General features: G+C 37.8%; 1 protein-coding gene and 1 long non-coding RNA gene across 6 annotated transcripts in view; one reads left to right on the top strand and one right to left on the bottom strand.

Annotated features, from left to right (window-relative positions):
* The window catches only part of LOC139032573 (uncharacterized), a 178,355-nt gene that overhangs the window by 60,784 nt on the left and 96,404 nt on the right, over window positions 1-21,167 (bottom strand). The gene's annotated exons all lie outside the window — the stretch shown is intronic.
* Window positions 1-21,167, top strand: part of LOC110126549 (disintegrin and metalloproteinase domain-containing protein 5-like) — a 122,124-nt gene that overhangs the window by 7,293 nt on the left and 93,664 nt on the right. For 4 of the 5 annotated variants that reach the window (XM_020876255.2, XM_020876257.2, XM_020876256.2 and 1 more), the window contains exons 3-7: window positions 2,611-2,666; window positions 5,153-5,231; window positions 5,509-5,585; window positions 6,887-7,061; window positions 8,180-8,245. In XM_020876255.2, coding sequence (XP_020731914.2) covers window positions 2,611-2,666; window positions 5,153-5,231; window positions 5,509-5,585; window positions 6,887-7,061; window positions 8,180-8,245 — 453 coding nt within the window. The remainder of the gene's footprint in view (window positions 1-2,610; window positions 2,667-5,152; window positions 5,232-5,508; window positions 5,586-6,886; window positions 7,062-8,179; window positions 8,246-21,167) is intronic. The other variant, XM_070459857.1, reaches the window with a different exon arrangement.

Here is a 21,167-nt window from a genome sequence, read left to right as displayed (position 1 = left end):
GTTGGACTGTTATTCCTATTGTCCTATGTTCTACTGCCTTAATTAATGTAGCTTTGTTACAAATTTTAATATAGGTCAGTACTGGTATTCATACTTTTTTTTCAACACTTTGAAGAGGTCATTCCATTGCCTTCTGTCATTCACACAATTTATTAAGAATTGTTTTGAATGTAATGTTTCATTTTTCTCTTATTGATTTTGAGTGTTTTCTCTTTTTCCTTTGTTTTAAATGTTTGAGTATGACATGCCTAGGTTTGCTTTCTTTGTGTTCATCCTGCTTTGGAATTATATAATAATTTGACACTGTGAGTTGTTATCTTTCATAAGCTTTGAAAGTGTCAACCATGAGCTTTCCAAATGTTATTTTTTAGCCTTACTTTTCTCCTTATTTTTTGGATTATAATTGCATGAGTGTTGAAGTGAAGTAAAGTGAATTGAAGTCGCTCAGTTGTGTCTGAGTCTTTGCGACCCTATGGACTGTAGCCTACCCTACCAGGCTCCTCCATCCATGGGATTTTCCAGGCAAGAGTACTGGAGTGGGTTGCCACTTTCTTCTCCAGGGGATCTTCCTGACCCAGGAATTCAACCTAGATCTCCCGCATTGTAGACAGACGCTTTACAGTCTGAGCCACAAGGGAAGTACATGAGTGTTAGATATTTTTAACTGGTCGCATTTCTCTTGTTTTCTCCTTTGCATTTTTCTCTCTGTGTTTCAACATGGATATTTTCTCCTGACCTGTATTCCTGTCACCAATCTTAACCCCTGCTAAGTCTAATCTGCTTTTATACCCTTTCACTGAATTTTTAATAACAGATACTGTTTTTTTCTGCTGTACAATTTTAATTTGTTTCTTTATTACAGATTCTACACTTCTATCGAAATTCTCCATTTTCTCATTTTAATCAGTTATTTAATAGGCATTACTTGTGGGCTTGTTGTTATTCTCTATTTTTAATTTATTTTTTTAAATTTGATCCTGTTCTTTAGCATTTGTTATCTTTTTTTTTTTTTTAAGGGAAAGTTGGTGTATTTGTTTGCAAAGGCCCCTATAACAATGAAACACAAACAATGTGTCTTAAGTGACAGAAACTTATTGTCTCATAGTTTTGGAGGCTAAAAGTCCAACATCAAGATGTTGGCAGCATTGGTTCTTTTTGAGTACTATGAGGGACAGATCTGTTCCCAGCCTCTGCCATGAGCTTATAGAGACCAGAGATTCTCCCACTGTGTAGGTGTGTCCAAATTTCCTTTTTTTAAGATGGATACCACTTACATTGGATTGCTACTACTGCTGCTAAGTTGCTACGGTTGTGTCCGACTCTGTGCGACCCCATAGACGGCAGCCCACCAGGCTCCGCCGTCCCTGGGATTCTCCAGGCAAGAACACTGGAGTGGGTTGCCATTTCCTTATCCATTGCATGAAAGTGAAAAGCGAAAGTGAAGTCACTCAGTCGTGTCTGACTCTGTGACCCCATGGACTGCAGCCTACCAGGCTCCTCCGTCCATGGGATCCTCCAGGCAAGAGTACTGGAGTGGGTTGTCATTGCCTGATTAGGGCCACACTAATGGCCTCTCCTTAACTTGATTACTTCTGTAGAGGCCTTGTCTCTGAATAAGGTCACATTCTAAAGTTAGGAATTCACATGCAAATTTGGATGGAGGGAGAAAACAACTGAACCCAAACAGTTGGATTTGTGTATAAAAGTTGGTAGAAGCTCTGGATGATGTCTTTTTGGAATTTTTTCTTCCTGTCAGTTTTGTACATTTCTTGTTAATTGCATCCTAATTTTGTTGTTGTTTTTCCCCTTTCTTTTCATCATATTTATTTAATAACAAGGCATTTTTAGAGGGCACAGTTTTTGGATCCCCTCTAGACTCCATTCAGACTTCTTTCCAGAGTGCCATTCAAATGATTCTTCACAGAGCATTTGTCTATTGCAGAGAATCTTGTTTTGTTATAATAGAAAGTTGAAGAACTAAAAACTTTTAAATGGCTATTTCTCTGCTAAAATAATTTTTTAAAATTAACCGAATAACTTAATGAATCTTATATTTTCTACTATCTTCTAGAGGGTTCTCTAGGCATGTCTGTGATCTTCCTCTGTTCTCTCCTACATTCTCTTCCAGAGGAATTTCATTGCTTGCATTCGATAAGCAAAGTGCAATGGTGCTTGTTGTGTTATCTTGCCACAGGTGTGATACATTTCTTGTACTTCTGCCTTTTGGAAGTGTCTGTTCCAATGAGCAGGAAAATTTACTTTCTAGGAGGGCTGGGAGTGAGCAAGAAATGGTTTCTCTCAAGTGAGGTGGGCATCTTGGCATTTACCTTGGGCATGGTGAGTTGGTGGTGTGTGTCTTAGACAACAGATGATTATCAGCAAGCTTATTCCTCAGATATGTCATTAATGGTGAATAGCAGACATGTGGGAATGCTACCATGTAGTTCTCAATTCAGAATTCTGAAGATTTGAATATCCACACGGCAAGAGAAGCACATACAATAGTTATGTATTATTATTAATTTTGTCAATCTTAAAAGGATAACTTAGAGAAAACTTTATTTAGCATAATGTTTGTGTTATTGATTTTTTTTGGATGCTCACGTACAGGTGGCTTATGTCATTACAATAGGAGGAAATCCATATTTTGTCCATCTTACAAAGCAGTAAGTAATTATTTTATCTTTTAAAATTTTAATTTTTTGGTGTATTGATTTTAAAAAATAATTATGCATAGAATCATTTTAATTCAACTGTTTATTAGATATGTGTATACATTTGATACCTATTATATATCAGTTTTTGGGTAAAGTCCTAAGCACACAAAAGGCAATGAAACAGTAGTCTTAGTTAAATAATTTGTAATAAAGATGTATTCAGACACATCAATAGATAAATGAAGAGTTGTTTTATAATGCAATATTGTGATAAATGTATAGATAATATTCTTTGGAAATCAGGGAAGGCTTTTCGCAAAGAGATGACTTGAGGAAAGATACTTAGTTCTAAAAGAAGTGGGGTAGTGTTGGGGGGTATTCTGTTTTGAGGAAATCATCTGCAGGTTGATACAGATTAGATTTTGTGGTGTGCAGAAAGTCAGTGTGAGAGTGACTGAATGACATATTTTTTGAGGATAAAAGTAAAAGATTTTTGAAAAGAGGGCAGGAGCCAGACTGTAGAAGATCTGTAATGCCATGGTAAGGATATTAGAAGCCATAAATATTTTTAAACACATACCTATATAGGTCCATTGAGTCTCATAGGCTGTTTTTGAGGGGGTAAAAATGGAAGTGGAATGTCTAATTATATGATTATCTAATAGTTTAAGTGCATGATGATAGTAGCTTGAACAGTGATCATTGCACTGGAAAGAAAAATTCAGTAGATCTTGAGGACAGATTTGTTAGGATGATTGGGAAACAGTGAGGAATTTTGTATAATTTAGTTGTTGCTTAAAATTGGTGGGTTATAGTATAATAAAATGAGGGGTATTAATGAAGGAGATATTTATCTGAGGAGTGAGTTTGGTTTGCATTGCTTGTAAGATATTCAAGTGGCTTTTTTTCCATTAGGTATACAAATATAGGAATTTGAATCTCTAAGTAGAGATTGGCAATATAGATTTAGCAGTAATTAAAAAAAAATGAGAACTTACAGAGTGCTTTACAGGTGGCTAAAAATGGAATCTTGGGAAAGACCTGTATTTCTCTTTTTGGTTCTGCCAAAAGAAGATCAAGCTAGAAGGGTCAGGGAGGTAGGAAGAGAAGCATGAGTGATGTGTGATTTAAATTAAGTGAATAGACAAAGTGGCCACAGTTTTAAAAATGATACCAGAAGTCCAGTGCAATGGTTGTTTTAAAATTGTCTCTTGGATTTGACATTCTGGTGGTTATGGATCTTTTCTAGAGCAGTTAAGGGTGAGTAACAATTGACTAAGTGAAGAAACTGTGTGTAGACTACTCTTTTGATAAAAATCTATTGAGAATTGAAAATATGTAGGGAATAGCGAGAGGAAGACACAGAAGCTGAGGGACAGTTATTCAGGATGATAATGACTTGACAGTAAACTTTTCAGTAGTATTAAGATAAAAACAGTAGAGAGGAAGAGCTTGAAATTACAGTACTAGTAAAATGATGTATCTTCAATACATGGCACAGAATAAGATGCATAGTACAGGTGTGAGGGTTTGCTTTGAACAAAAGGAGCAATCATTCTCAAAGATAAGGAGTAAGGTAGGGTACAGGGGATCTGACAGTGAGGTGACATGGAAGTTACTGAGACGATTGGCAGGAACGACGTCAAGTTTTTGTATAATTACTGAGGAGAATGAAAGAAAATTCTGACCAGAGTTATTGAGAAGAACTTTACTCAGTTAAGGTTCAGTTCAGTTCAGTTTTTCAGTCGTGTCCGACTCTCTTATCCCATGGACTGCAGCACGCCAGCCTTCCCTGTCCATCACCAACTCCTGGAGCTTGCTCAAACTCATTGTCCATTGAGTCGGTGATGCCATTCAACCATCTCCTCCCCTGTCGTCCCCTTCTCCTCCTGCCTTCAGTCTTTCCCAGCATCAGGGTCTTTTCCAATGAGTCAGTTCTTCGCATCAGGTGACCAAAGTATTGGAGCTTCAGCTTCAGCATCAGTCCTTCCAATGAATGTTCAGGACTGATTTCCTTTAGAATTGACTGGTTTGATCTCCTTGCAGTCCAGGGGACTCTCAAGAGTCTTCTCCAACACCACAGTTAAGGTTAGTTAAGGTTAGTGAATGTGAATTTTGTAGTGATGCTAAGAAAATCTTTCAAAATTTTGGCTTAACCCTACATTTTAATTTTGAGATTCAAGTTTGAAATCTAGAATTAATGAGCAATAATGACAAGGATTTGAAAGTTCTATGCTGAAAGTTGAGACCTGTCTTATCTCACTGTTTGATATTTCTAGCAGTTTGAGTTGTTCATTATCGTGCATTTTTGTATTATGTCACTGTAGTTAAAATACCTCCCTCTGCCCCAAACTTATTTAAATGACCAGAATCTGGGCAATAAGATACGCCAAGATAATTGGCACTACTTTAAAAAAAGAAAATTTGTATTATGAAGAATAAGTTTTCTATGTTTTCTGTTTACAATTTGACCATGTTTTGTGATTTCTGCCTAGGTCGTTTTTATCTTCAGCTTCTGTTGTTTACTTTTATGACAAAAATGACATCCAACATCATCAGCCTTTGTCAGCTCAGGTAAGACTTAGGTTTCTTTGTTACAGATTTCTTATTCTGAATTTTCCTTAAAATATAAATATTATGAAATAACTGGAATGTTATTTCACACATTTAGTGAAATTAAATAACCTGAACTAATTTTTATTTCTGCCTGGCACAACTCATTGGGTCGTGGCCATTCATATTAAAGTACTAAGGTAGTGAAAGTAAAAAATACAAATGAGGTATCTGGAATGTCCATTTAAAAAAGAAGTTAACCTTTTTTTTTTTTTTTCTGTGTTTTCTTTTTTCTCAGATGGATTGCAGTTATCATGGATATGTTGCAGGCTTTCCAAATTCTCTTGTATCACTCAACATTTGTTCGGGACTCAGGTTGTAGCCCATTTAGAGATACTCCTTTTGCCAGTATTAGATCTTGCTAAACTGTAATATTTATCCTCTAGTTCTAAAGTCACCTTTATTATTTCAATTTCCTATGGAGTGAACCAGAATTACTGATACAATAAAGTTAGTCACCCTGGTAGTATCCATTCCAGATGGGAGTCTACATGTTGATTCTAACAGGCTATGCTCCTTGAGGCTTTGAGCAGTCTTGAGTATCAGTAGTGTTGATTGGGTCTCTGCATACTAGTTTTCTCAAGTTCTTTATGTTTTTACAGTCGTCTTAATTTCCTAGAATGACTGACAGTGCGGAATGCCTGAGTCTGACTGATACTTTGGCTCTGCTCAGTCATTCTCAGGCAGTAGCACCTTTAACTCAGCCACACAAATGATCTAGAACATGAAGTGTCAGGGGAGATATAGGGATTTCAAAGAGAAGAAAGGAATCTAAACCAAGGAAAAGAGTGCCTATGGCTAAAATCTTGGTTAGAACATCAACACCCTAGGTAGAGATCTTAACCTGTTTAAACACATAGATGTGTCATAGGTGTGTGTAGATGTGCCTACATATTGGCCCTTGCCATCTGCCTCAACAAGGATTAAATCGTATGCTCCTGCTGAATTTGTACCCCCTAAAGGAGTGAAGTTCAGGGTTGAGAGCAGAAATGAGGCACTCTGTGCTCTGTGAAGACTGGCAGAACAGGTCTTTAGGTAGTTAGATAGTCTCAGGAGCTGATTTTATGAGCCCAATGCTTGTATTTCCTCATAGCTAGAAAAGCAATAAAATCCTTCATGGTGATGACTATTTCCTGTGGCTAGCAGAAGCTTCATGAGACTAGCAGAAACTTTCTACAAACAATACATGCTTGATTGCATGTACACCACATTCACAAAAATCACGTATAAACTCTCCTTCCCCGCTACCTCTTTGGAACAGTTGGAGCTATCTGAGGTACTATCACCTGGGCTGCAGTCCTCATTTTGCTCCCAAATAAAACCTTGCAGCTTTCTCGTTGCGCATTTTTTAAAGTTGACAGATGTAAGCCATTAACACTGGTTTCTTTTTAAGATAATAAAAATATTTCTATTAGAATATTTGTGATAAAAAGCCAGACATATACTGTGTTATTACTATCCAGTTCTAGAATAATACTTAAAAGAATAAAGAGATAAATAGAAAAACCAAGGTGACTTTAAATGTAAAAAGAATTGTTTTTTGGCCAACATTTCTTATTAGAATTACAGTTCCAGTAGAATAATTTCAGATTTGTTTTGATTATTTTACCATTCAGGGGAACACTGCAGTTTAAAAACATCTCATATGCAATTGAACCAGTTGAGTCTGTATCAGGATTTATGCATGTGATTTATGAAGAAAAAAGTGATATAAATCCTATCCCTCTGTTACTGAAAAATGACACTTACAGCTATGAGAGCTCACAGTATAAAGTCAGAAAAAGTTCAGAAGTAAGTGTGGACTCCTTATTATAATATATTCTGTGTAATATTATAAAATGAAAAATACTTGCAGAGCAAAATTTGGTGACTTATAAATTTTAAGTTTATTTTACTTTTTCCTGATGACATTTCATGATTTTCAGATGGATACAGAATGAAATTTTTTGTTATGCTTCTTGTTAGATGAAAGTTTAGCAAAAACTTAGTAATTGATTTTGGAAACAGATATGTGAATATAAGAATAAATAAACCAAAAAGCTAATTTTCATATGTGGACATTTGGATAATTAATGTAAATTTTTCCTTTTCCTGATTTATTCTGGTAATTTGAGTGAATATGTGATCTGAATTTCTGAATGAGTCTTTGTTATGTGAGAATTCAGAAATGAATAATAATAGTGGCTTGCATAAGGTATGTGTAAAGCAAACTGATGAATTCTTCCTCCGCAAAGACCTGTAAGCTGCCATAAATAACATTCCTGGATCCAGTGAGCTGTCAGTGATTGTAAACTTTGGTAATATTTTTCTGAACTACATGGTTTGTCAAAAGTAGTTTCTAATAATTGATAGCAATCTGCCCACATGAAAGATTTCTATGAAAAATGATCACAAGGCTAAGGAAAGGAAGGCTTCCCTGGTGGCCCAGTGGTAAAGAATCTGCCTGCCACTGCAGGAGACGAAGGAGACATGGGTTTGATCCATGGGTTGGGAAGATCCCCTGGAGAAGGCAATGGCAGCCCACTCCAGTATTCCTGTCTGGATAATCCCATGGACAGAGGAGCCTGACAGGCTACAGTCCATGAGGTCACAAAGATTTAGACACCACTGAATGAGCGCACAAACAAAGGAAAATTTTATGTTATAAACTTAATATTTCTAATATCAGCTATTGTAAAAATCAAATTATGCCTGGGTATTATGTAGAGCGCTGAATCTCACTGAAAATTCTTATTAACCATAGGCATATTTTGGACTGGAATTTTGTGAATAGTACCTAAAATTTGTATTTGAAAATCACCTTAATATATAATCAGTAGCAACATGTCTCTCAGTTTATCTCTGAACATAATTTCAATAGAATGTACATTTTTGCAAATTTCTCAGGAGTCATGTTATATGTTTTTCAGAGACTTAGCCATACCAAATTATCCTCCCGATACATTGATATGTATATTGTTGTGGATAAAAATCTGGTAAGTTTTTTCCTTTTTTTTTTTTTTGCATTTATATTTTAAAATGATTTAATAATTGTCTTAACTTGATTTCAATGATATAATGAAAATTTAAAAACCATTTTCTGATAAATGTTTATTTTGCTTTTACCATGAATGAATTCTTAAAAATTGTGACTATACCAAGTTTTTGTTAATTCATTTATTTTGTATTATAGGCGCTCTTAATCGTTTTTGTAAAGTGAACTATCTTTTCATTTTTTAAAGCTTGCCCGCTAGTTTTCTTTCTTTTTTTTTTCCCAGAAGGGCTACATCCTCAATGGAAATGTAGATTAGAATTCTTCCAAACTCTCAAACCCCACATACAATAATATTTAATTTCCTCAGCTTAATTGGAAGAGTGAAAAGTGAAGTCACTCAGTCATGTCTGACTCTTTGTGACCACCAGGCTCCTCCGTCCGTGGGATTCTCCAGGCGAAGAGTACTGGAGTGGGTTGCCATTTCCTTCTCCAGGAACTCTTCCCAACCCGGGCATCGAACCTGGGTCTCCTGCATTGAAGGCAGACGCTTTACCATCTGAGCCAGAAGAGTAGTCTACTATAAAACAAATACGCCACTAAAGGAGAAAATGAGTTATCTGTTTTGTTCTAGCTAAGTTCTAGGTAAACAAGTTATGTTTTGTTCAACTAAGTTCAAGGTTGATGAAATGACAATTCTCATAATGAGGATGCATGACTGTACTTCAGGGTTTAGGTTTTGAGCTTATACAACATAAGTGGTTAGTAGAGTCTAAACTAGAAAGCTACATTTGACCCAGGTTGGTAGATTTGAGGACAGCTGATGGAAGCAAGTCATACTTTTCTCTGGAGGAATGCAAATTCAAGCAGAATTCCTGCAGATGAACGTCAGCCATATATGAGCTCAAAATCCGTAAGAAATTTAACCACCATATCAAGGGTTAGCAAAACAAAAAATCACACATTAGACCTGGAAAACTTGTAGATATTAAAATTTTAAGATATAAGTTATAAAATATATTTTTTCCCAGTAGGAAGTCATTGATTCTGGAGAGGTAAATATGAGTCAGGGAAGGTGAGCTAACTCTTGGCAGAGGTCACAGAGACTGAAGTGCATGACTCATTAAAGAAATGGAGCATTTTTTTATCATGGCTAAGGTGACCAACACATACTCTAAAATCATATTTCCATAAAATTACAAAGCAGTTCAAAGTAAGAGAGCAGAATTTTAAGCACAATTAGCGTAAGGAAGGCAAAAAAGGGAAAGAAAAATGTTGTATATTAAATATTTCATAAATAAATTTAAAAGCTAAGATTAAGATAAAATATTTCAAGTAAAATATATAAATAACTATAGTAGATGTAGAGGGACTGAGTACTGCAGTTAAAATCCAATGTTAAGGACTTCCCTGGAGGTCCAGTGTTGAAGAAACTCCCTGCTAGTGCAGGGGACGTGGGTTTGATCCCTGGTCTGGGAAGTTCCCAGATGCTGTGGAGCAAACAAGCCCTTGCGTCCTGAAGCTACGGAGCCCACACCCTAGAGCCCGTGAGCTGAAACTGCCGAAGCCCACAAGCCTGGAGCCTGCGCTCCGCAACCAGAGAAGCCACCCCAGTGTGAAGCCCGCACACTGCAGTGAGAGAGTAGCCTCCACTAGCCGTGACTAGAGAAAGCCCGCACAGAGCAACAGAGTCCCAGTGCAGCCAATAAACAAATAAGATCCGATGATAAGGTTTAATTCAAAGAAAAGAACAGAGTATGATGCAAGATGTACATGCACATAACACACATACACACCTACGTATACCCTCTGCTTACAACTGACATATCAAAAATAATATGGTATGTCATAAAAGTAGAAGGCTATAAAACTATACTGTAAAAACAAAAATTCTAAAATCAAAGACAAAGCAGACTTTAAGGTAAGTGTAAGTTGTCTCTTACTGTGTGGCATACCTCTCCAAAATTTAATGGTTTAAACTGGTAATTGTTTATTTATTTGATTGGAAGCCCAGAGACCTTTTTGCACTTTTATCAGACCCTTTTATCTAATCATTAATACAGCGATCTTAAAACCTTTGTAGTCGTCTTTCTTTTTTTTTTTTTTAACGGGATTATTTTTTAACCACCTTTTTTTCCTCACACAGAAAATGTTCTTTATTACGATACAGCTAAAAAGGTTTCAACAACTTCATTTAAGCAAAATATATGTTGCTATGTGGTTACCCATGGCAGGTTTGAGAATTGACTGTGATCTTCATGAAGCCCAGTGGGGAACTTGCAAAAGATCTCTTAGTGCCTTTTCTTGAAATAGCCCACCAGTGTGAAATTATTCACTTCTCAAACTGTTTCCTAATGAATGAGTACAGAGTTCATTTTATTTGTTTAGCATAATGTCCTAAACTTTCATTTATGTTGTAACATGTGGCATTATGTCCTTTTTTAAGGGTGCAAAATGTCCCATTATGTCCCCCTATACAATATTTTCTTTATCCAGTCACCTATTAATGGACTTTTGACTTTCTTCCACTTCTTCGCTATTATAAGTAGCGATGCAAGGAACATGTGTGTGTAAATATCTCTTTGAGATCATTCTTCTTTAAATGTTTGATAAAATATGCTAGTGAATCTACCACATCTTGGATTTTACTTTATTATGTGGCTTTTGATTACTGGTTCAATTTAATTATTCATTATTGATCTAGTCACATATTTAATATTTTTGTGTATTTCAGTCTAGGTTTCTAAGAATTTATCTTGACTTTTCCAACTGAACTGAACTGCTTCATAGTAGTCTCTTAAAATCCTGTTTATTTTTGTGATAGCCATTGTAATGTCTTCTTTTCATTTTTAATTTTAGTTTTCTGTATCTTCACTTAAAATTTTTAAATTTTATATTGAAATATGGTTGATTTTAAATGTTGTATTAGTTTTGGGTGTGCAACAAAGTGATTCAGTTATTTTTATATATATGTATATCTATTTGCTTTCAGATTCTTGTCCCATATATGTTATTATAAAATACTGAATATACTTCCCTGTGTTACATGGTAGGCCCTTGTTGATTATCTGTTAATCTCAACTTCTAATTTATTTTTTCCCATCTTTCCCCTTTGATAGCCATAAGTTTGTTTTGTAAGTCTGTGAGTGTAGTTCTGTTTATAAAATGAGTTTATTTGTATCTTTTCTTTAGATTCTACATATGTATAACATTTGTGTTTCTCTGTCTAACTTAGTATAATAATCTCTTGGTCTACCCATGTTGCTGCAAATGGCACTAGTTCAGTCTTTTCATGACCGAGTAATATTACATTGTATATGTGTACAATATCTTCTTTATCCATTCATCTACTGATGGGCATTTAGATTGCTTCCATGTCTTGACTATTTGTAAATAGTGCTTCAGTGAACATTATAGTGCATGTATCTTTTTGAATTAGGGGCTTCCCAAGTGGTTCATGGAGAAGGAAATGGCAACCCATTCCAGTACCCTTGCCTGGAAAATCCCATGGATGGAGGAGCCTGGTAGGCTACAGTTCATGGGGTCTCAGAGTTGGATGTGACTGAGCAACTTTACTTTCTTTCTTTTCAGGTGGTTCAGTGGTAAAGAATTCGCCTGTCAATTTAGGAGATGCAGGTTCCATCCCTGTGTCAGGAAGATCTTCTGGAGGAGGAAATGGCAACCCACTCCAGTATTCCTGCCTGGAGAATCCCATGGACAGAGGAGCCTGGTGGGCTACTGTCCATGGGGTTGCAAAGAGTTGGACACGACTGAGCGACTAACATTTCCACTTAATGATGTAAGAAGGTCCCCTTTCCTCCACACCCTCTCCAGCGTTTATTGTTTACAGACTTTTTGATGATGGCCATTCTGACTGGTGTGAAGTGATACCTCATTGTAGTTTTGATTTGAATTTCTTTAATAATTAGTGATGTTCAGTGTCTTTTCGTGTTCTTCTTGGCTACCTTTATGCCTACTTTGGAGAAATGTGTATTTAGATCTTCTGCCACCTTTTGATTGTGTTGTTTATTATTTAGATACTGAGCTGTGTGAAGTGTTTGTGTATTTTGGAGATTAACCCCTTGTCAATCCCATCATTTGCAAAAATGTCCTCCTGTTGTGTGGGCTGTCTTCATTTTGTTGATGGTTTCCTTTGCTATGCAGAAGCTTTTCATTTTAATTAGGTCACAATTCTTTATTTTTGCTTTTATTTTCATTACTCTCAAAGGTGGATACAAGAGGATATTGCTGCGATTTCTGTCAAAAAGTGCACTGCCTATGTTTTCCTCTAAGAGTCTTATAGTATCTGTATACTATCTTTTACATTTAGGTCTTTAATTCGTTTTGAGTTTATTTTGCTGTGTGGTTTTAGTGAGTGTGTAAATTTCATTCTTTTACCTGTGGCTGTCCAATTTTCTGGATGAAATATTTTTGAAAATGGAATATTAAAGTTTCTAAGTATTGTACTATTGTTTATTTCTCCTTTTTGGTTTTGTTTATATTTGCTTTATATATTTATATACTCTGATGTTTGGTGCATAAATACTTATAATTGCTATATATTCTTGATGGATTGATTGCTTTGTCATTGTGCATGCACTTCTTTGTCTGTGTTACCATTTTTAGTTTAATTTTTATTTCATCTGAAATGAGCTTATTTGTCCTTGATTCTTTGTGGTTATCATTAGCTTGGAATTTCTTTTTCCATCCTTTCCCTCAGTATATTTTTGTCTTTAATGCTGAGTTTCTTATTGGCAGCATATTATTGGCTCTTCTTTTTTTTCCATTCAGCCATTCTCTGTCTTTTTATTAGAGAATTTAATCCATGTACATTTCAAGTAATTATTGATTAGTAAAGACTTACAACTACCCTTTTGTTAATTATTTTCTGACTGTTTCATAGAGCTATCATTTCTCAGCTTTTGCTCTAGTATTCTTTTGTGATTTGATGACGTTTGGTATTGCTTTGACCATTTCTGTCATCATTCTTTTGTCTATTATAGAAATTCCCCTACATATGAATGAGTTCCATTCCAAGAGCACATTCCCAAGTCCAGGTAGTTCATAAGTCCAACAAAGGTTAGCCTAGGTAGTACTGTACTCTAATAGGTTTATAATACTTTTCACACAAATAATACATAACAAACAAGCACAAAAATAAAACATTTAAAATCTTATAGTGGAGTACCTTGAAAAGTATAGTAGTACAGTACAAGAGCTGACATATAAGGGCTGGCATCAAGTGAAGAGGCAAGAAGAGCTGCTGACTGGAGGAAGAAGGGGCAGTGGGAGACGGTGAGCTGATGGGTCATCAGCAAGGAGATGAAGGGCAAGCTGCAGCTTCACTCGTGCCTGACGTGATGGCACAGTTCCTGGTTCTTTGCTGGATTCAGCTCTATCTACTCTTTTGACTAAATGATCCAGTGATGTCTAGGTTCGGTTCAGCTCAGTCATGTCCAACTTTGTGACCCCATGGACTGCAGCACTCCCGCATTCCCTGTCCATCACCAACTCCGGGAGCTTGCTCAAACTCATGTCCATTGAGTCTGTGATGCCATCCAACTATCTCATCCTCTGTTGTCCCCTTCTCCTCCTGCCTTCAATCTTTCCCTGCATCAGGGTCTTTTCCAAGGAGTCAGTTCTTTGCATCAGGTGGCCAAAGTATTGGAGTTCAAGCTTCAGCATCAGTCTAGGTAGTTTTTTTTCTCCTCCTCATAGATGATACAGTAGCACTGTATTGCACTCTGAACAGCTGCTTCAGCCTTCATGTACCACTCTATGTTTGGGTCCTGTGTCTCAAAAGCTAATGGTGCCTCCTCAAATAAAGAAAATCCCCTTACCATCTCCTGCATCATGAATCTCTTTGATTCTTCTTTCTTCTTCCTCTTGTCTCTCTTCTTCCATTCTCTGGGCCTCCAATTCTATCTCTAGCCTCACTTCACCCTCCCAATTATTTTCGCCTTTGTTTCCATAGTTATCACTTAGCACTTCTTAGCATACCAGATACATCACCACTGCTTTTATTCTTGCTTCTCTATAACCTGGGCTTGAAATAAAGATACTGTACTACTATACTCTATATGGTACTGTACAGTAAAGTACACAAAGGCATAACTTATAGAGAATGCATGCACATGACATTGTACATCAGACATGTGAACTAACAAGTTTACTTTTAGTACTTTAAAAAATGTCTTAGGCTAGAGTTGTTAGTGATTGTGTACCACCCTTGCCACATTAGGGAATGTGATTCTGATTATATATTCACCAGTACCAGTGACTTTTATGTTACCTTCAAATGTTTTTATATTGTTAATTAGCATCATTTTGTTTCAAAGAATTCCCTTTAGCATATCCTGAAAGTCAGGTCAAGTAATGATGAACTCCTTTGGCTTTTGTTTGTTTAGGAAAGTCTGTATCTGTCCTTCATTTCTGTAGGTATAATGTCAGTTGACAGTATTTTTTTCTTTTAGTGTTTTGAAAATATCATCCCATTTTCTCCTGGAGTGAAAAATTCTTGTTGAATAATCTGCTGTTAGTCTTATGAGTGTCCCTTATAAGGTGTTACACATATGTGATTTGTTTCTTTCCTCTGCTTTCAGAACTCTCATTGTCTATGACCTTTGACCATAATGTGTCTTCAGTTCAGTTCAGTTCAGTCGCTCAGTTGTGTCCGACTCTTTGTGACCCCATGAGTCACAGCACGCCAGGCCTCCCTGTCTATCATCAACTCCTGGAGTTTACTCAAACTCATGTCCATTGAGTCCGTGATGCCATCCAACCATCTCATCCTCTATCTTCCCCTTTTCCTCCTGCCCGCAATCCCTCCCAGCATCAGGGTCTTCTCCAATCAGCCAACTCTTCACATGAGGTGGTCAAAGTATTGGAGTTTCAGCTTCAGCGACAGTCCTTCCAATGAACACCCAGGACTGATCTCCTTTAGGATAGGCTGGTTGGATCTCCTTGCAGTCCAAGGGACACCAAAATGTGTCTTGATATACCCCTATTTGGGATCTTTTGAGCCTCCATGATGTGGATGCCTATTTCCACATGTTTGGGAAGTTTTCAGTTATTACTGGTTTAAATACACTTGCGATCCATTTTTCTTTTCTTTCTCATTTTCCATATTGTAGATATTCTTTCTTTTTATTGTTTTCCATTAGCGTCATAAGCTTTCTTCATTCTTTTTCATTCTTTTTCTCTTTGAATGGATAACGCTGTATACACTGTTTTATAGATAACTGATTTTTTTTTATTCTGCATGATTGAGTCTGTTGTTGAAACTCTTTTGGTTTCTACAGTTCAGTTATTATATTTTTTCAGCTCTAAGATATCCATTTGTTTTTATTGTTGTTTTTGTTGATCTCTGTTTCTTTGTTGAAAACTTTCTTTGCTCATGTATTGTTTTTCTAATTTTGTTTAGTTGTCTTTGTGTTCTTGTAGTTCTCTAAACTTTTTTAAGATAGTTTTTCTGATCCTTTGACAGTTTATAGATCTCCATTTCACTGGGATCAGTTATTGGAACTTTGTTAATTTCATTCAGTGGTGTCATGTTTTCCTGAATTTTTTTTTTTTTTTTGGATTCTTGATGCCTCACATGATATCTGAGCATTTGAATTAGCTACCTCTATTCCAGACTTTTCTTGAAGAGATCTCTAGTCTTTCCCATTCTGTTGTTTTCCTCTGTTTCTTTGCACTGATCACTGATGAAGGCTTTCTTATCCCTCCTTGCTATTCTTTGGAACTCTGCATTCAAATGGGAATATCTTTCCTTTTCTCCTTTGCTTTTTGCTTCTCTTCTTTTCACAGCTATTTGTAAGGCCTCCTCAGACAACTATTTTGCCTTTTTGCATTTCTTTTCCATGGGGATGGTCTTGATCCCTGTCTCCTGTACAATGTCACGAGCCTCTGTCCATAGTTCATCAGGCACTCTGTCTATCAGATCTAGTCCCTTAAATCTATTTCTCACTTCCACTGCATAGTCATAAGGGATTTGATTTAGGTCATACCTGAATGGTCTAGTGGTTTTCCCTACTTTCTTCAAATTCAGTCTGAATTTGGCAATAAGGAGTTCATGATCTGAGCCACAGTTAGCTGCCGGTCTTGTTTTTGCTGATTGTATAGAGCTTTTTCATTTCGCCTGCAAAGAATATAATCAATCTGATTTCAGTGTTGACTATCTGGTGATGTCCATGTGTAGAGTCTTCTCTTGTGTTGTTGGAAGAGGGTGTTTGCCATGACCAGTGTGTTCTCCTGGAAAAACTCTATTAACCTTTTATTCTGCTTCATCCTGTACTCCAAGGCCAAATTTGCCTGTTACTCCAGGTGTTTCTTGACTTCTACTTTTGCATTCCAGTCTCCTATAATGAAAAGGATGTCTTTTTTGGGTGTTAGTTCTAGAAGGTCTTGTAGGTATTCATAGAACCTTCAACTTCAGCTTTTTCAGCATTACTGGTTGTGGCATAGGCTTGGATTACCATGATATTGAATGGTTTGCCTTGGAAACGAATAGAGATCATTCTGTCGTTTTTGAGATTGCATCCAAGTACTGCATTTCGGACTCTTTTGTTGACTATGATGGCTGCTCCATTTCTTCTAAGGGATTCCTGCCCACAGTAGTAGATATAATGGTCATTTGAGGTAAATTCACCCATTCCAGTCCATTTTAGTTCACTGATTCCTAGAATGTCGATGTTCACTCTTGCCATTTCCTGTTTGACCACTTCCAATTTGCCTTGATTCATGGACCTAACATTCCAGGTTCCTATGCAATATTGCTCTTTACAGCATCAGACCTTGCTTCTATCACTGTTCACATCCACAACTGGGTATTGTTTTTGCTTTGGCTCCATTCCTTCATTCTTTCTGGAGTTATTTCTCCACTGATCTCCAGTAGCATATTGGGCACCTACCGAGAAGGGAACATTTCATGCAAAGATCTGTTTGATAAAGGACAGAAATGGTATGGACCTAACAGAAGCAGAAGATATTAAGAAGAGGTGGCAAGAATACACAGAAGAACTGTAGAAAAAAGATCTTCACAATCCAGATAATCACCATGGTGTGATCGCTCACCTAGAGCCAGACATCCTGGAATGTGAAGTCAGGTGGGCCTTAGAAAGCATCACTACGAACAAAGCTAGTGGAGGTGATGGAATTCCAGTTGAGCTATTTCAAATCCTGAAAGATATGGCTGTAAAAGTGCTGTATTCAATATGCTAGCAAATCTGGAAAACTCAGCAGTGGCCACAGGACTGGAAAAGGTCAGTTTTCATTCCAATCCCAAAGAAAGGCAATGCCAAACAATGCTCAAACTACCACACAATTGCACTCATCTCACATGCTAGCAAAGTAATGCTCAAAATTCTCCAAGCCTGGCTTCAGAAGTACGTGAACTGAGAACTTCCAGATGTTCAAGCTGGTTTTAGAAAAGGCAGAGGAACCAGAGATGCCTACATCTGCTGGATCATTGAAAAAGCAAGAGAGTTCCAGAAAAACATGTATTTCTGCTTTATTGACTGTGCCAAAACCTTTGACTGTGTGGATCACAATAAACTGTGGAAAATTCTGAAAGAAATGGGAATACCATACCACCTGACCCACCTCTTGAGAAACCTATATGCAGATCAGGAAGCAACAGTCAGAACTGGACATGGAACAACAGACTGGTTCCAGATAGGAAAAGGAGTACGTCAAGGCTGTATATTGTCACCCTGCCTAGTTAACTTATATGCAGAGTACATTATGAGCAATGCTGGGCTGGAAGAAGCACAAGCTTGAATCAAGATTGCCGGGAGAAATATCAATAACCTCAGATATGCAGATGACACCACCCTGATGGCAGAAAGTGAAGAGGAACTAAAAAGCCTCTTGATGAAAGTGAAAGAGGAGAGTGAAAAAGTTGGCTTAAAGCTCAACATTCAGAAAGCTAAGATCATGGCATCAGGTCCCATCACTCCATCGGAAATAGATGGGGAAACAGTGGAAGCAGTGTCAGACTTTATCTTTTTGGGCTCCAAAATCACCGCAGATGGTGACTGCAGCCATGAAATTAAAAGCCACTTATTCCTTGGAAGGAAAGCTATGACCAACCTAGATAGCATATTAAAAAGCAGAGACATTACTTTGCCAACAAAGGTTCGTCTGGTCAAGGCTATGGTTTTTCCTGTGGTCATGTGTGGATGTGAGAGTTGGGCTGTGAAGAAAGATGAGTGCCGAAAAATTGATGCTTTTGAACTGTGGTGTTGGAGAAGACTCTTGAGAGTCCCTTGGACTGCAAGGAGATCCAACCAGTCTATCCTAAAGGAGATCAGTCCTGGGTGTTCATTGGAAGGACTGACACTGAAGCTGAAACTCCAATACTTTGGCCACCTCATGTGAAGAGCTGACTCATTGGAAAATACCCTGATGCTGGGGGGGGATTGGGGGCAGGAGGAGAAGGGGCCACAGAGGATGAGATGGCTGGATGGCATCACTGACTCGAAGGACATGAGTTTGAATAAACTCTGGGAGTTGGTGATGGACAGGGAGGCCTGGCGTGCTGCGATTCATGGGGTCACAAAGAGTTGGACATGCCTGAGCGATGGAACTGAACTGAACTGATTCCAGACTTTATAGACTCACTTTGGCAGAGATAGTCCTTCACCATTAAAATTAGTTTGATGCTTTGGGAGTGTCGGCAGGTAGTGTCTTTGGGTAAATGTGTTTGGAGTAAGACTATATTTTTGGGTGAGGCTACTGCCTGAGGGCTGAGGTCATGGGTGGGGTGCTGGCTAAGAACAGTAGTATAGGATTCCTGGCTTACTTCTCTGTCCAAGTGCAGCTATAGGATGGGGGCTCCACAGTTGCCTGGGTTCTCTAGTCAGGCGTCCTAGATGATCAGGACTGGGTCTATACTCAGCAGTAGGCAGGTCTATGAATTAGCTTCCCTAACCTGGTGTGCCAGCGGAATGAGCCCCATGGCTCATGCTAGACGACCTGAATCAGACAACACTTCGCTCTGAATTCCCTGGTCAGATAAGGCTACCAGTTTTGATCTGCAAAAGCAGAAAAGCTATGAGCTGTGTTCTCTATTCAGTACTCCTGTAAGCAGTGTTATGGTAAGTGCTACACAGCCTCCTGTATACTCAGGTGTGGTCCCTGAACTGAAGGCTGTGTTCCGAAGTGGGCTGGGCTATGAATTCGTTTCCCTGCCTGGGAGAGGTCCCTACTCAGGTTCCAGTTCCAGCCAGCCTTTTGTCAGGGGATCAAATTAAGCAGAACTATGCACGATGTTCACTGACCTGGTGGGCATTGTAATTGTGCAGATTGATAGGAGACTGGATGGGCTCTGTCCTCAAGGACTCTTCTGAACTGGAGTTGTAGGATGTGCTGTGTTATGCTTATAGTGGCTCGGTCGCGTCTGACTCGTAGAGACCTCATGGACTATAGCCCACCAGGCTCCTCTGTCCATGGACTATAGCCCATCAAGCTCCTCTGTTCCTGGGGGTTCTCCAGGAAAGAATACTGGAGTGGGTTGCCATGCCCTCCTCCAGGGGATCTTCCCAACCCAGGGATCGAATCCAGGTTTCCTCCATTGCAGGCAGTTTCTTTACCATCTAGCCACCAGGGAAGCCCAGGAATACTGGAGTAGGTAGCCTCTCCCTTCTCCAGAGGAACTTCCTGACCTAGGATTCAAACTGGGGTCTCCTGAATTGCAGGTGGCTTCTTTACCAACTGAGCTACCCAGGAAGTTGCAGGATGGGCTACACAGATTTCCAGATCTCCGGTTAGGTTTCCTCATCAGACTAGGTGAGGCTGTATTTAACTTCGGGTGGTGGTATAAATAAGTTCCTTGCCCAGTTAGGGCTGCAAAACAAGCCCTGGACTGGAAATTGTATTTTTGGATCAAATAAGAAAGACTGTACTCTAAGTTCCCTGGACACTCAGGGCCATTGCCTTGGCTCTGCAGACAAGAGAGCCACTGGCTGGGCTCTCTGCTCAAATACTACTGTAATTGGAGCTGCAGGGTAGGTTAGTGAGATTCCCAGAAGCTCTGGTTAGGTTTCTCTGTTGGCAGGGTTGGAGGTTGTTTTCAGTGTTAAGCAGATCTGTGGATTAACTTTTTGCCCAAAGATATTTTATATCTGATGTCATGTATTATATATAATTAGATATGACATATCAATATTATGTCATTTATGTATAGTTAATACTTATGGCACAAATATTATTATTCCTGTTATATATTTAATGTTATTGAATAAACGTTAAGTTTCTTGAGCATGTTAATGGTATAGTACACAAACAGCAGAAAGTTCTTATTCTTAAGAACTACATGCTGAAGTGTTTTTAGCTTACTGTTATATGTAATTCAACAAAACAAACAATGTATGCCCAGTTCCGCATCCATAGACAGGTAGAGGAAAGTATATAGAAAGAACAAATGGTAGCAAATATTAATAATAAATTAATCTAGGTGAAGGATATATAGATAGTCTTGAATTTTAAATTTTTTGTAGATTGATTTTTTTTTCATAATAAAAAGTGAGCACTATTTGTCAGAATTAATGAATCCTTAAAATGGGATACATGGAACAATGGACTGGTTCAAACTTAGGAAAGGAGTACAAGGCCATATACCATCACCCTACTTATTTAACTTCTATGCAAAGTACATATGCAAAATGCCAGACTGGATGCATCACAACTGGAATCAAGATTTCTGGGACAAATATCAGCAACCTCAAATGCAGATGATACCACTCTAATGTGGTATCAAACAAAGTGAAGAGGATCTAAAGAGCCTCTTAATTAAGGTGAAAGAGGAGAGTGAAAAAGCTGGCTTAAAACTCAACATTCAAAACACTAAGATCATGACATCCGTTCCCATCTTCTCATGGCAAATAGAAGGGGAAAAAGTGGAAAGAGAGACAGGTATTATTTTT

This window comes from Odocoileus virginianus, chromosome 32, assembly GCF_023699985.2.
Source record: "Odocoileus virginianus isolate 20LAN1187 ecotype Illinois chromosome 32, Ovbor_1.2, whole genome shotgun sequence".
Taxonomy (NCBI): Eukaryota; Metazoa; Chordata; class Mammalia; order Artiodactyla; family Cervidae; genus Odocoileus; species Odocoileus virginianus.
This window is presented reverse-complemented; position numbering and strand designations above follow the sequence as displayed.